Source organism: Balaenoptera musculus, chromosome 1 (genome assembly GCF_009873245.2).
Source record: "Balaenoptera musculus isolate JJ_BM4_2016_0621 chromosome 1, mBalMus1.pri.v3, whole genome shotgun sequence".
Lineage (NCBI taxonomy): Eukaryota > Metazoa > Chordata > Mammalia > Artiodactyla > Balaenopteridae > Balaenoptera > Balaenoptera musculus.
This window is the reverse complement of record NC_045785.1, coordinates 159,201,506-159,214,159: the sequence shown is the minus strand read 5'-3', so window position 1 is coordinate 159,214,159 and position 12,654 is coordinate 159,201,506. Positions and strand designations below refer to the sequence as shown.

The 12,654-nt window shown below is 44.1% G+C and overlaps 1 protein-coding gene across 2 annotated transcripts in view; it reads left to right on the top strand.

The window, feature by feature from the left end:
* Window positions 1–12,654, top strand: part of SMYD3 (SET and MYND domain containing 3) — a 711,719-nt gene that overhangs the window by 551,923 nt on the left and 147,142 nt on the right. For both annotated transcript variants that reach the window (XM_036829018.1, XM_036829026.1), the window contains 2 exons: window positions 474–576; window positions 10,844–10,954. In XM_036829018.1, coding sequence (XP_036684913.1) covers window positions 474–576; window positions 10,844–10,954 — 214 coding nt within the window. The remainder of the gene's footprint in view (window positions 1–473; window positions 577–10,843; window positions 10,955–12,654) is intronic.

The following is a 12,654-nucleotide window of genomic DNA, read 5'->3' as shown; positions in this document are numbered from 1 at the left end:
TCAGCATAGTTGTGCATGTTCTCGTGAAGGTGGCAGTTCCTCCAAAGGAGATCGACAAATGCGGTCCTGTGTGGGAAGCTCAGTGGTGTCTTGGCTGCGGTTTTAACTGCCGTATCCCATTATCTCAGAAATTATTCCTTTGCAAGTCAGTTTTTTTTTCCCATCTTCATGTTGGGTTGCCTTACTGGCTGGTATAATGAGACAACTACCTCCCCTCACCCATCCCCCCCGAAGGACTCAGAAAATATTTTTATTAACAAACTTCCCTAATGAGCCTCCGTCTTGGGGAGCGTTTCACTTCACAGGAAGTGGGCTAGTGGCCCTAGAGCACTCAATCCCTGGTACACTGTCAACCTTACCTGTCCCCCTGCCCCTAAGCTAAAGTGTCTTTTGCCCACAATAGTCGTTAAGTTTAGATATTTGATTCCATATTCTGGGCCACGATGGTCTCTCCTTTTTTTTCTTTCCTGCAGTATGTCTTTGCTCAATCACAGCTGTGACCCCAACTGTTCAATTGTGTTCAACGGACCCCACCTCTTACTGCGTGCAGTCCGAGACATTGAGGCCGGAGAGGAGGTAAGGAACCCGTGTTTCCCACTGGCTGGCCTCCTTTTCCATCAGAGACCCTCTCAGCAAGGCGCTGCCCTAAAGCCAGTTGTGCCTGAGGGGCAGCTTTTCGTTGTCCTTCTGCCAAGGAGCAGATGTATAACACCTCTACCCAGCGACTGATTTACCCATCACCTCTCCCAGATTATAGATGAGCTAACGTTTTTTTTTTAATCACCGTTTTTCTGGATGATGACAGTTCCTGTTGTATGTGTGTGTGACAGAGTGTGTGTTTTGTGTGTGTGACAGTTCAGCGGCCCCTCGCATCTCTGCAAGTGGTCATCCTTCCATAGGCAGGGAGGGCAGCCCAGCTTGTGAATGAGATCCCAAGGGCTTACTTATTCCCAAGGTCCCTAATTGCATTTCAGAGGTGACTCGTTTTTACCTTCATGGTAAGAAAGCAAACGAGTTTTACTCTTTCAGGTTGTCGTTGGACCTTTACAAATCTATCAGCGTCAGCATCTCTGGGTAACTGTCCAAGCAGAGATGTGAAGGGAATAGGGGACAGGAAGTATGACCTCCAGCAGTGAACTGGCCTTGACCCTTGCAGTTTTGCAGGCTGCCCAGCCAGCCTCTTTTGATGAGGAGCCTTCTGAGAAGTCCGAGGTCTCGCAAGGCAGCTGCAGGTGGGCTGCTCCAGGGCTGCTGAACCCGATCCTGACAGGGTTGACACAATTACTACCCGGAATTCTGGGTTATAGATATTTACGCTTTTTAGAACCCAGTTTCCTTCTACCTTCCAATTTGCTAAAGTGGATATTTATTGCAAGGAAAACAGACCATCATAAGCTTTTATTGCATTTATGCAGCACTCAGCCAATAAAACCTGAACTCAGAGGTACCATATTTTATGTAGACAGGGATTTGGCTCAGTCCAAACTGATTTTCAACTGAATAAGCTGTCTCTTATACAGCCACTTACTGAATTTCCAATTTTTAGGATCAGTGTAGTTGGTACACTGGGATATCTGTCAACAGTATATAGAATTTAGATATTTTTCCTTGGGTCGTATGTGACTTCAAGGCAGGTAAGAAGTGGGGACCACTATCCAATTTCAACATTAGTTTGGGAGCTGAGGGATGGCTGCCTTTTGATAATGATGGTGGTGGTGTTGTTTTACTAAATTTTTTGAAAAAGAGGTAACTTGACAAGCAAACAGAAAAACTATTGGAAACAGTTGGACTTTTCAGAAACAACAAAGAAATCTCTTTATATCTTGTTTTCTAGACTTGGCTGCCAGTTCTTCTCCTTGGTTGTTTTTCATTTAGTTGAAAAAACACTGTCTTTTGGTGCTTATTTCACGTCCTTCTCTTTCCATCTCTGGAGCAACAAGCAAATCCTTCCTCTTGCCTGACACAGAATATTCTGCTCCGCATCAGGCCCTGCAGACTCATATTTTTCCCTATGGTACTTATCAAAGCGGCTTCTCAACAAAGAGAGGATTCTCCCCATAAGTCCTTTATATACCAGCTTGTTCAGAAAATAAATTTCTTGCCCTACCATTATACATGTCTTGGTGCATGACGTTTTCTCTGCTTAGTTGCTCCCCCTCTGTCTGCCCACCATTTCTACCTGTCTTAACATTACCCACCCCTCAAGGCCCTCTCAAACATCATGTCTTCTATAAAGCTTTTGCTGATTTCTCAAATTAAAGTATCTTTTCTTCTGAGCTCTCTCTTACAGCGGTTATTAATATTTCTTTGGCACTTATTCCGGCTCTTTTGGTGACTTCTCCACTCAGCTGTGAGCTTCATGAAGACAGGCAGTTGTGTCTTACTGTGTCTCCTTTACTACCTAGCACTTTGCCTTACACCCCAGGAGGCATTCAGTAACACTTCGTTGGGTTGCCTTTCTGTTAAATCGAGCATACATAGTGTAAAGACCAGCAGTGTTCCTCACTGAGGGCGCTGTTGGCATCCCAGATGGGATGGCTGTTCGCTGTGTACGACGGTTGCATCAGTGAGGAACTCCCGTGTCTAGTCCCTGCTCAGTTCATGCTTGTAGCCACCCCAACACTGAAAATACATCCTGCACACTTAAAACCGGCCCCTTGTGGTAGAGGTAGTGGAGAGGGAGAAAGGACATTTTGAGGTTAATTAAGAGGGACAATTCCTTTTTACTGTGCAAATATTGGCTTTTGTGAAATTGGATAAAGAAGGATATGTAGAAATTTTGCATTATAGCATCAATTTTGCATTTTGGCTTTATTGCTCATTAGGGCACCCCCAGTTTTAAAATGTGCTATTTGGGATGGAAGTACCAGAATGTAGGCTGCATGAGAGAAGACTGGATAGCGCCTGTAATATAGAAACTCCTCAGTCAGTATTTGTTGAGTGAATGAATGAGGTTTGCTGGAGACAAAACCAGAGGTGGAATAGAACCTTAGACCCATTTTGAAACTACCACCAATCCTCAGGTGTGTCCCATGGGCCCCGGAAAGAAAGTAACATGAAAGCCAACGCATTGCCAGTTTGAGATGAGAACATTTCAAACCTCACACAAGGAGAACTAGAAAATTACACAGGGTTCCACCATAACAGAAATTTCTTACCTTTGTTTCTCTCCACATAAAGTCATCCTTCGGACTTTTTGGACCATTTCCCTTCGTACCAGCACCACATATAACACTTTGCTGTTTAAGGATTTTCACTGTGATGTTGAGTTCTGGGACTGTTTTGTGTCTAGCAGGGGGTGGGGGCTGTTTTTTGTTTTGTTTGTTTGTTTGGGTTTTTGTCTCCTCATCCAGCACCTCCTACCAGGAGATGTGTGTATTATAGTTTAAGTCGTGGCTCACATGCTGGGTTGCTGATGGCTGCCTCTTCTGGGTTTTGTTAAGCTACGAAACACATGTTATCACCTGACAGTCTTCAAGAACGTGGATCATGGAAGAAAGCTGGACAGTCCAGGCCACCCTCATGGGATTTCCTGGTTAGAAGAGATTGTAGCTGTTACAAATAATGCCATTGGCTGCCAGTGTTCTCTGGAGCCACAGCAATTGAGAGAAATGTGATTTGCACAGATTGAGCATATCAGTATCCCCAAGTATCAGTTTTCATCTAAAATGTTTTGGGATCATAACGGTCTTTGTCTTCTCCCAGCCATCTCTATTTGCTAAGTCATTTAACAAATTCACTGCATGCTTACTGGTATCATGTACTGGGGTGGGCGTTGGGAATACAAAGATGAGTGAGACCTTGCCTTGCCTTCAGGAATTCAAGGTGTAATTGAGGAAACTGACACAGAACAGAACACAGTAATAGAATATGAAAACTAAAATAGTGTAAATGGGCACAGGGCTTTCTAGAAGTTCAGAGCAGGGACACTCAGGTGGTGGTAAGGAGCAGGGGTTGTGGGAGAGGATAAGGAAGGCTTCCAGAGAAGTGACTCCTAGACTATTAAAGGATCCAGCGGGTTAAAGTTGGCTAAGACAGGGGCAGGCATTCTAGACAAAGACACAGGGACCAGGGACAGAATGGTGACTTCAAGGAACAGGAAGCAGTTCACATCAATAGACTGACAAATTCAGATGTGACCAGCGGATGAGGGAATATGCAGGGACCAGACCAAGCAACCCATGGGGGCCTTATTGAGGATCTCAGTTCACCTGAAGGGTCTGTAACAGTGCCTGGTGTATAGGATGCACTCATTAAATATTTGTTGGAAGGGAGGGGGACAGGAAATGGGACATCACTGAAGAGTTTAAGCAAAGGAACGGCACGATGAGTTTTTCCATGTGTAGGCAAGATTGGGAGAATGATGCATAATCCAGGCAAGAGGTGACAGTGGCAGCCTGAAGACGGGAGATTCAGGTGGTGGCTTGTGATGGGGGATCTGAAGAATATATTTATAAGCTAGAATTAGCAGAATTTGAAAATTGACTGACTCAGAGGGTGTGACAAAGAGAAGAGACATGAATAACACTCAGGTTTGACTTTAAAGAGAGGGAGGATTTTTCAAAGTCTATTTTCAATTGAGAGCCAGTATTAGAAAAATTTATAACTGTGACAATGTAATTCGAGAAATGAAGACCAAGTCTAATTTTTTTTTTTTTTTTTTAATTAATTTATTTATTTTTGGCTGTGTTGGGTCTTCGTTTCTGTGCGAGGGCTTTCTCCAGTTGCGGCAAGCGGGGACCACTCTTCATCGCGGTGCGCGGGCCTCTCACTGTCGCGGCCTCTCGTTGCGGAGCACAAGCTCCAGACGCGCAGGCCTCTCACCATCGCGGCCTCTCCTGTTGCGGAGCACAAGCTCCAGGCGCGCAGGCTCAGTAGTTGTGGCTCACGGGCCCAGTTGCTCCGCGGCATGTGGGATCTTCCCAGACCAGGGCTCGAACCCGTGTCCCCTGCATTGGCAGGCAGATTCTCAACCACTGCGCCACCAGGGAAGCCCAAGTCTAATTTTTTTAAAAAAAATTATTAGCACCTTTAATTATTTATTTATTTATTTATTTATTTGGCTGTGTTGGGTCTTCGTTTCTGTGCGAGGGCTTTCTCTAGTTGCGGCAAGCGGGGGCCACTCTTCATTGCGGTGCGCGGGCCTCTCACTATCGCGGCCTCTCTTGTTGCGGAGCACAGGCTCCAGACGCGCAGGCTCAGTAGTTGTGGCTCACGGGCCTAGTTGCTCCGCGGCATGTGGGATCTTCCCAGACCAGGGCTCGAACTCGTTTCCCCTGCATTAGCAGGCAGATTCTCAACCACTGCGCCACCAGGGAAGCCCTGACCAAGTCTAATTTTAATTTGATCTTATTATCCACTCCAAAGTACATAATGAGAAGATGGGCTTCAGGGAAAAGGGGTTCACTTTGCCTTGAAATTTTCAAGTAAGCAATAAAGTCAATATCCAGCAAATACCTTTCATGATATTACTCTAATGTTGGAATTGATTTACTGCATTTTCCATAAGAGCTGCAGTAAAACGGCAAAGCAACGGTCAGTAGCATTAATATTTTAATGCAGTTTTGTTCTTTGCCATTAAAACATCCACTGATCAATGGCAAAGTTTCATATATATGTTCCCACTAAATGAGCCCTACATTTAGTGAGCAGATTCTCCATTAAAACTAGTGAGTCAATGAGTCTTTTTTTTTTAAGATTCGTGATCTTCTAGTGATGAGTACATAAATACTGCTTTATTTGGCTGAATTACCTAACAATGTTATTAGCACTTTATGATAAGAACACCATTCCCCGCACAATACTCTGCATTTTTCTGTTATTATGAGCAATTTTAGGATATCCTCTTTTTTCCTTCCCCTTTCAGAGACTGTTTATATGCCCTTATTATCTTGATATCATTCTGAGTCTTACATCCTTTTATTCTTTTTTTTTTAAACATCTTTATTGAAGTATAATTGCTTTACAATGGTGTGTTAGTTTCTGCTTTATAACAAAGTGAATCAGTTATACATATACATATGTTCCCATATCTCTTGCATCTCCCTCCCTCCCACCCTCCCTATCCCACCCCTCTAGGTGGTCACAAAGCACCGAGCTGATCTCCCTGTGCTATGCGGCTGCTTCCCACTAGCTATCTATTTTACATTTGGTAGTGTATATATGTCCATGACACTCTCTCACCCTGTCACATCTCACCCCTCCCCCTCCCCATATCCTCAAGTCCATTCTCTAGTAGGTCTGTGTCTTTATTCCCGTCTTGCCACTAGGTTCTTCATGGCCTTTTTTTTTTTTTCCTTAGCTTCCATATATATGTGTTAGCATACTGTATTTGTTTTTCTCTTTCTGACTTACTTCACTCTGTATGACAGACTCTAACTCCATCCACCTCATTACAAATACCTCCGTTTCATTTCTTTTTATGGCTGAGTAATATTCCATTGTATATATGTCCCACATCTTCTTTATCCATTCATCCGATGATGGACACTTAGGTTGCTTCCATGTCCTGGCTATTGTAAATAGAGCTGCAATGAACATTTTGGTACAAGTCAACGCGTCTTTAATAAAGGTTTTTATCTTTGGTTGATAAAATGATTTAGCTGTCATTACTAGTTAGTAATCCGGCGCTTTTTTTTTCCCCAAAAAATATGAATAAAAATGTTTTTGCCTTTGAGAACTTCAGCTTTGATACAGTGTATTTTTGCAGACTTCAATGATGTGAAAGAGGCACGGGAGGAACTGGACATTCTTCATTGGAGGAGGCATATTTGAGCCAAGCCTGAAGGAGGAGAGAATTCTGAATAAGCTGAGAGTGGAGGAAAGGGCGTTGGCTGGTGAAGGCCAACACCATACACGTTGCATGGCGTGCATTGTTTCAGTGTGTAGCGTTGTACATAATGGTGACAGATGGTAGGGTGTAGGGAGAGATGCGGAGTCTAGAAAGGCAGACAGAAGATCTTCTGGGGAAGCCTTGTGTATCCTTATCCTATAGGCAGGGAGAAACCATCAGAACTCTTTGCATAGAGAAATGACATGATCAAATATGAGCTTTAGGAAGATCTCTCTTAAAGCAGTCTAGAAGATGCAGTGTAGACTGACGGCAGCAGGGAGGCCAGTTAGAAAGCCATTGCACAGTCCGGGTAATGGTTCCAGGCAGTTACAGAACACTGAGGGAGGCCGTAGGAGTCTCTTTTTGGGGTTAAATGAAATAACTAGTCTCCTGTTGCCCATTCACTGCCTGGCATGATCACTCATGAGTTTTGGCCCTTGTAATAAACTCTTAGGTTTGTCAAGCATATTTCTCTGGTGTGACAGGCCCTGGATTTGTTGGCTTCACACTGGGCCCATTGTAATCACCCGATAAGTACTACCGATTAATCTGACCCGATAGCTGGGGCTGATGACTAAGAGCCATTGGTCTGGATTGAGAATTAGGGTCCTAGAGTTAACCCAGAAGGGAACACAGAGATCAGCGCATTTTACCATCTCATCTCATACAAGGAAACTGGGCCCCTGAGAGCCTGATAATTCAAGATGAATGTGTATGCTGCCCCAAACTTACTAACGGGCTGTTTCAAAAAGTGTGCTTAGAAATCGGTTATTTGGAATTTAAGAGGAACTTGCCTGATATGGTGGCCCTTTGTACCTCAGAGGCAGCTCTGGCTTCAGATCATGAGGGAAAAGAAAGATTTAGGGAATTAAAAAGTGGCTGTGGTCTCAGCTGCAGGAGCCCAGTTGTTACTGACTGTTGCTTAGCGTGGGCTTGAGGATCTTAGGTCTGATGGTGCCGCAGCAGCTCCTTAAGAAGTCAGCCTCTCCTACTTTCCCCCCTCTCCCCTTCCCACCACTCGAGCAGAGGTATGAGAAGCAACTGTGTTATTGTAAAAAGAGCATCAGGCTTAAATCAATAGATGTGGGTGCAAATCCCGAATGGATCTAAGACTTGGCTGGTTTTCACTGCCTCGTGCTGCCTCACTAGGTGAGTGCCCAGCACATCGTAAATGTACAGTAACGTCAGTGTACATTTCTAAAGGGCGGGTACTCTGATTTCTGTGTGTGGAGAGCATGTTATAGCTGCCTAACAGGTGAAGGGTCTGTAGATGGCCGGCCAGATGAGGTGGTGGCTTCTGTCGCCCTGGTACCGGCCAGGGTGGACTTGACCTTCTTCCCCACTGACCGCTTTAACGAGGCCTCCCAAAGGTGTGTTTTCTGTCCGAGGATGGCCTTCTCTGCCCTACCATGCTGTCAAACGAGTAAGATCATGCTTTGTAGACATGAGATGCTTTCTTTCAAGTCGAAGAAAACCGCATGGAGTGTTTTGCTCTAGGGAGTTTTTGTCATCTCCCTCAGTGGATAATCCCGCCTCCTTCCTCTCCTACAATATCCCCTTCTTCCCCCACCACACAGGCCCCCATAATTACTTTCTACACGTAAAAGCAAATGAAGAAGTAATTTACACAGTTATGTCACCAGCCGATTAAGTTACAGAAAAAGGAAAACTAGAGTGGGGTGAGGGAATTAGGAGTGCTTGGGTGAGGTGGGAGTCGGGTTGTTATTGTAAATAGGGTAGTGAGGTTGGACCTCAGTGAGAAAGTCAGATTTGATGGAAACTCAAAGGAGCTGAGGGAGGTCACCGCGGTAGAGCTGGGGGAAGGGCAGAAGAAACAGCCAGTGCGCAGGCCTTGAGGCAGGCCTGTGTGTGAACCCAGGGTGAGGCCAGGCTGGCTGGGACAGCCGGGAGGGGAGAGGAGATGGATGCGGAGAGGGAACAGGCCTGGATGGTGTGAAGCCACTGCTGCTCCCAGTACCTGTCGCGGAGGACCCGTTTCTTTATTATTGTTTTCCCTAATCCATTGCCGGCTAATAGTTTTATAAGACTTAATGGAAATGAATTACTAGAAAATTGACATTTAAAAAACATATAAAACAAGAGCCCAATGTCTTATTATTAGAGCCATCTAAAATTTCTCTTACCAGATTGCTGTAAAAGTTTCTAAATATGAACTCTGCATTTCTTTTCTCATCTTGACGTAGACCTGTAACCCACACCGCAGACCCACGCTGTGAGTTGCACTGTGGGAGTCCATTATAAGGACTTGGCCATTGCTCTAAGCAAAAGGGGGAGCATTTGGAGCAGAGGAAAGATTTGATCCACCTGACATTTTAAGTGAATCATCCTGGTTAGAGGATGGAGTGTAGGGGACCAAGGGGAGAAGCAGGGACACCTGGTGAGACTTGTATTTTACTGGCAAGACATGATGGTGGATCCGACCAGGAAAGAACAGGGGGAGAGGGTGGAGTGTGGTTGGTTCTGGGTGTATTTTTATGGTTGAGCCCACAGAGCTTCCTGGTGGATTGGGGGGTGGTGAAAGGAAGAGAAGTCAGGGGCGACTCCGAGGTTTCCGCTTGAATAACACAAAAGACGACTTAGTATCTTGGGAAGGCTCCAGCTGGGAGGGAAAGATTGGGGAAATCGGGAGTAACGTTTTGTAAATTTTGAATTAGACTTTCAGTACATAGGAGATCTAGTCAAGTGAGAAATGTTTAAACCTCATGATGTTACCTAAAGACCTATGTCTCGAAGTGGAATCTTAGGGCTAGAGAGAAACCGGAAAAGTCCCTGAAGTGTGCCCTCTCACCCATGACCTTTTACCATTCAAGGCAGGGCATAGTTATAACATTTAAAAGGGTCCGAGGAAGTCAATTTAGGAGCCTCCATCGGTGATTGCATCCTGACATGAAATTCTCCCTATTTGGGAAAGTATTCCACCTTTTTAAAAAAAGCTACACAAGTGGGACTTCCCTGGTGACACAGTGGTTAAGAATCCACCTGCCGATGCAGGGAACACGGGTTTGAGTCCTGGTCTGGGAAGATCCCACATGCCGTGGAGCAACTAAGCCTGTGCACCACAACTACTGAGCAGCATTCTAGAGCCCACGAGCCACAGCTACTGAAGCCCGCGTGCCCTAGAGCTTGCATGCCGCAACTACTGAGCCCATGCGCTACAACCACTGAGCCTGCGCTCTAGAGCCCACCAGCCACAACTACTGAGCCCATGTGCCACAACTGCTGAGCCCATGCTCTAGAGTCCACGAGCCACAACTACTGAGCCCCATGTCCCACAACTACTGAAGCCTGTGTGCCTGGAGACTGCGCTCCACAACAAGAGAAGACACTGCAATGAGAAGCCCGCGCACCGCAACGAAGAGTAGCCCCCTCTTGCTGCAACTAGAGAAAGCCCGCACACAGCAATGAAGACCCAGTGCAGACAAAAATAAATAAATAAATTTATTTTTAAAATAAATAAATGAAAGCCTCAGAAGTAAGGGAACTGTCTCCTAAGTTCCAGGATTCCAAATCTGGTTGACCCTAAATTCCATGAAGCAGCTATAGAATTGATTAGGATTTAAGAGCAATCTGGCTACATAATCTGCCACCCATTTGATTGCCAGGATTAATTTGGCTTCTCTGATTGCCAGTGGTTACAAAATTTATTACCAAAACTTAGTAATATCAAACATACAACAGCTCTTGATATTTTACTGTTTAGTGAATAAAAGATAAGGTGCAAAAGTATATAGAGTTAATGAGCCCAATTCTTTAAAATAAATATATGATACACATGTGCTCACCACATAACAAAGACTGGAAGGTAATGCATTAAAAATTTTACATGTGATTATTTGGGTGGAGAGACCATAAGTTGTATCTTCTCTCTTACTTACACTTTTTTGGTGTGCAATAAAAACGCGTTTTACTTTAATGATTCACAATAATAGCCATTGGTTAAAGAAAATGATCACAGCAGCCGTGTGACCCCTCCCTCTCTGGTCTCCGCAGCTCACCATCTGCTACCTGGATATGCTGATGACCAGCGAGGAGCGCCGGAAGCAGCTGAGGGACCAGTACTGCTTTGACTGTGACTGTTTCCGATGTCAAACCCAGGACAAGGTATGTTGTATGGAACCAGCTTGGAACACCTCCTGGGCAATATCCGCATGGTTTTTCAGAGAACTCTGCTTTTATTTCATTAATCCAGAAGTAAATGACCCTCAGTGCCTAGTAGGAAACAAAGGTAAATAAAATAATACATTGTGCTGCATATGTTTTATTTCCTGGAACTCTTATCACCCACCAGGCAGTAAGAGGTTTAATCTCAGGTAAGGATCCATGGAGTTTAGAGCCTAGAGGGCATGTAGGTGTAAAACATGTAATTAAAAGGACACTGAAGGCCAGAGTGCTATTAGAGCCTGCGGCAGGAGGGTTAATTATGTGATGATTGGTAACAGCTATTGCTCAGTGGTAAACCTCTCAAGTTTTATCTAGCTTTTTATTTCTTTCAAATTTCTTCTGTAAGCCTTTCTGCTGCACTACTTTATCAGATGGGGACCACTTATGTAGCAACTTTTACTCTCTGAGAAATGAAGAAGAGCCAAAATAAATGTCGTAAAGATAATGAATAAACTTTTCTCATATGAATCTTATACATTCCTCACATTGAACCTATTTACTCTTAGTTTGCACACAATCAGGTTATCTAGTGAAATCTTACTTTTGTAGAGTGTTTTACATTTGTTGGAATTGTTTTGTAATCATTATCTCGTTTGAACTTAATACTCATAAATTAAGAAACAGAACTCAGAAAGGTTCAGAGATATGCCTCTGGGAGAGGATGAAGGAAAAGTGGCAGCACCAAGTCCCAAGCACAGATCTTTTGATAAAGCTAGTGCTCCTTCCCCTGTACCACAGCTACCTGTGACTTCTGGCACTGACATCGATGGAGAGAGGTAGTTGCTTTCACTGCATGCGAAAGGACCATGAGCTCATTCTAAAGATGCAGGAGTCAGTGATCATGATTAGTTTTTCATTAAAAAGAGCTTTTAGAAATAAGTGAATTGAACGGGAAAAGTTGGACCCATTGCTAATAGTTCCCCAAGATTCAGTCCACTTCAGTGTTCCCGTTTTGCCATTCACAAACATTCCAGGAATCATAGGGGATCCCCTGGGATTCCTCCTCAGATTACAACCTGGAATGGCAGGGAGCAAGCTAACTTCCCATCAGCATCCTTGGTTGGGAATGGGAAGGTTTTTGGATTTAGTGCCTCTTACATGCCATCTATATGGCAGACCCTCAGTTTTTTTTTCTTTGAGTAAGTGATTGTTTTATTAAAGCTGGGGTCATGTTCACTTTTGACTTATTGTTACAGTTGAAATCTGGGCTAAAATAGTATATTAGGAAAGAGTTTGGCTACAAATAACAGATAACCTGACTAAAACTGGCTTTAGTAGGTGTGATGTGTTTTTCTCAAGAATTCTAGAAAAGCAGTCCAACATGGGAGCAGCTACTCATAGGTCTCAACACAGACCCAGAATCCTCCTGTGTTCCTCCTTAGCTAGCCCTAGCATATGCTTTTGTCTTCATGGTGCCAGGATGACTGCTGCCCACCAGCCCCAGTCAGTGCATCCAAGCTCTAGACAAAAAAAAAAAAAAAAAAAAAAAAAAAAAAGAAGGGGTAATAAAATGCAAAGAACAAAGGGAAATCCTCCTAGGGATTTCCACCTATATCTTATGGGCCAGAGCTATGTCACATACTACTGTAGGTGTAAAAGAGACAAGGAAACAGAATTTTAGCTTTTCACTAGAAGCTTCT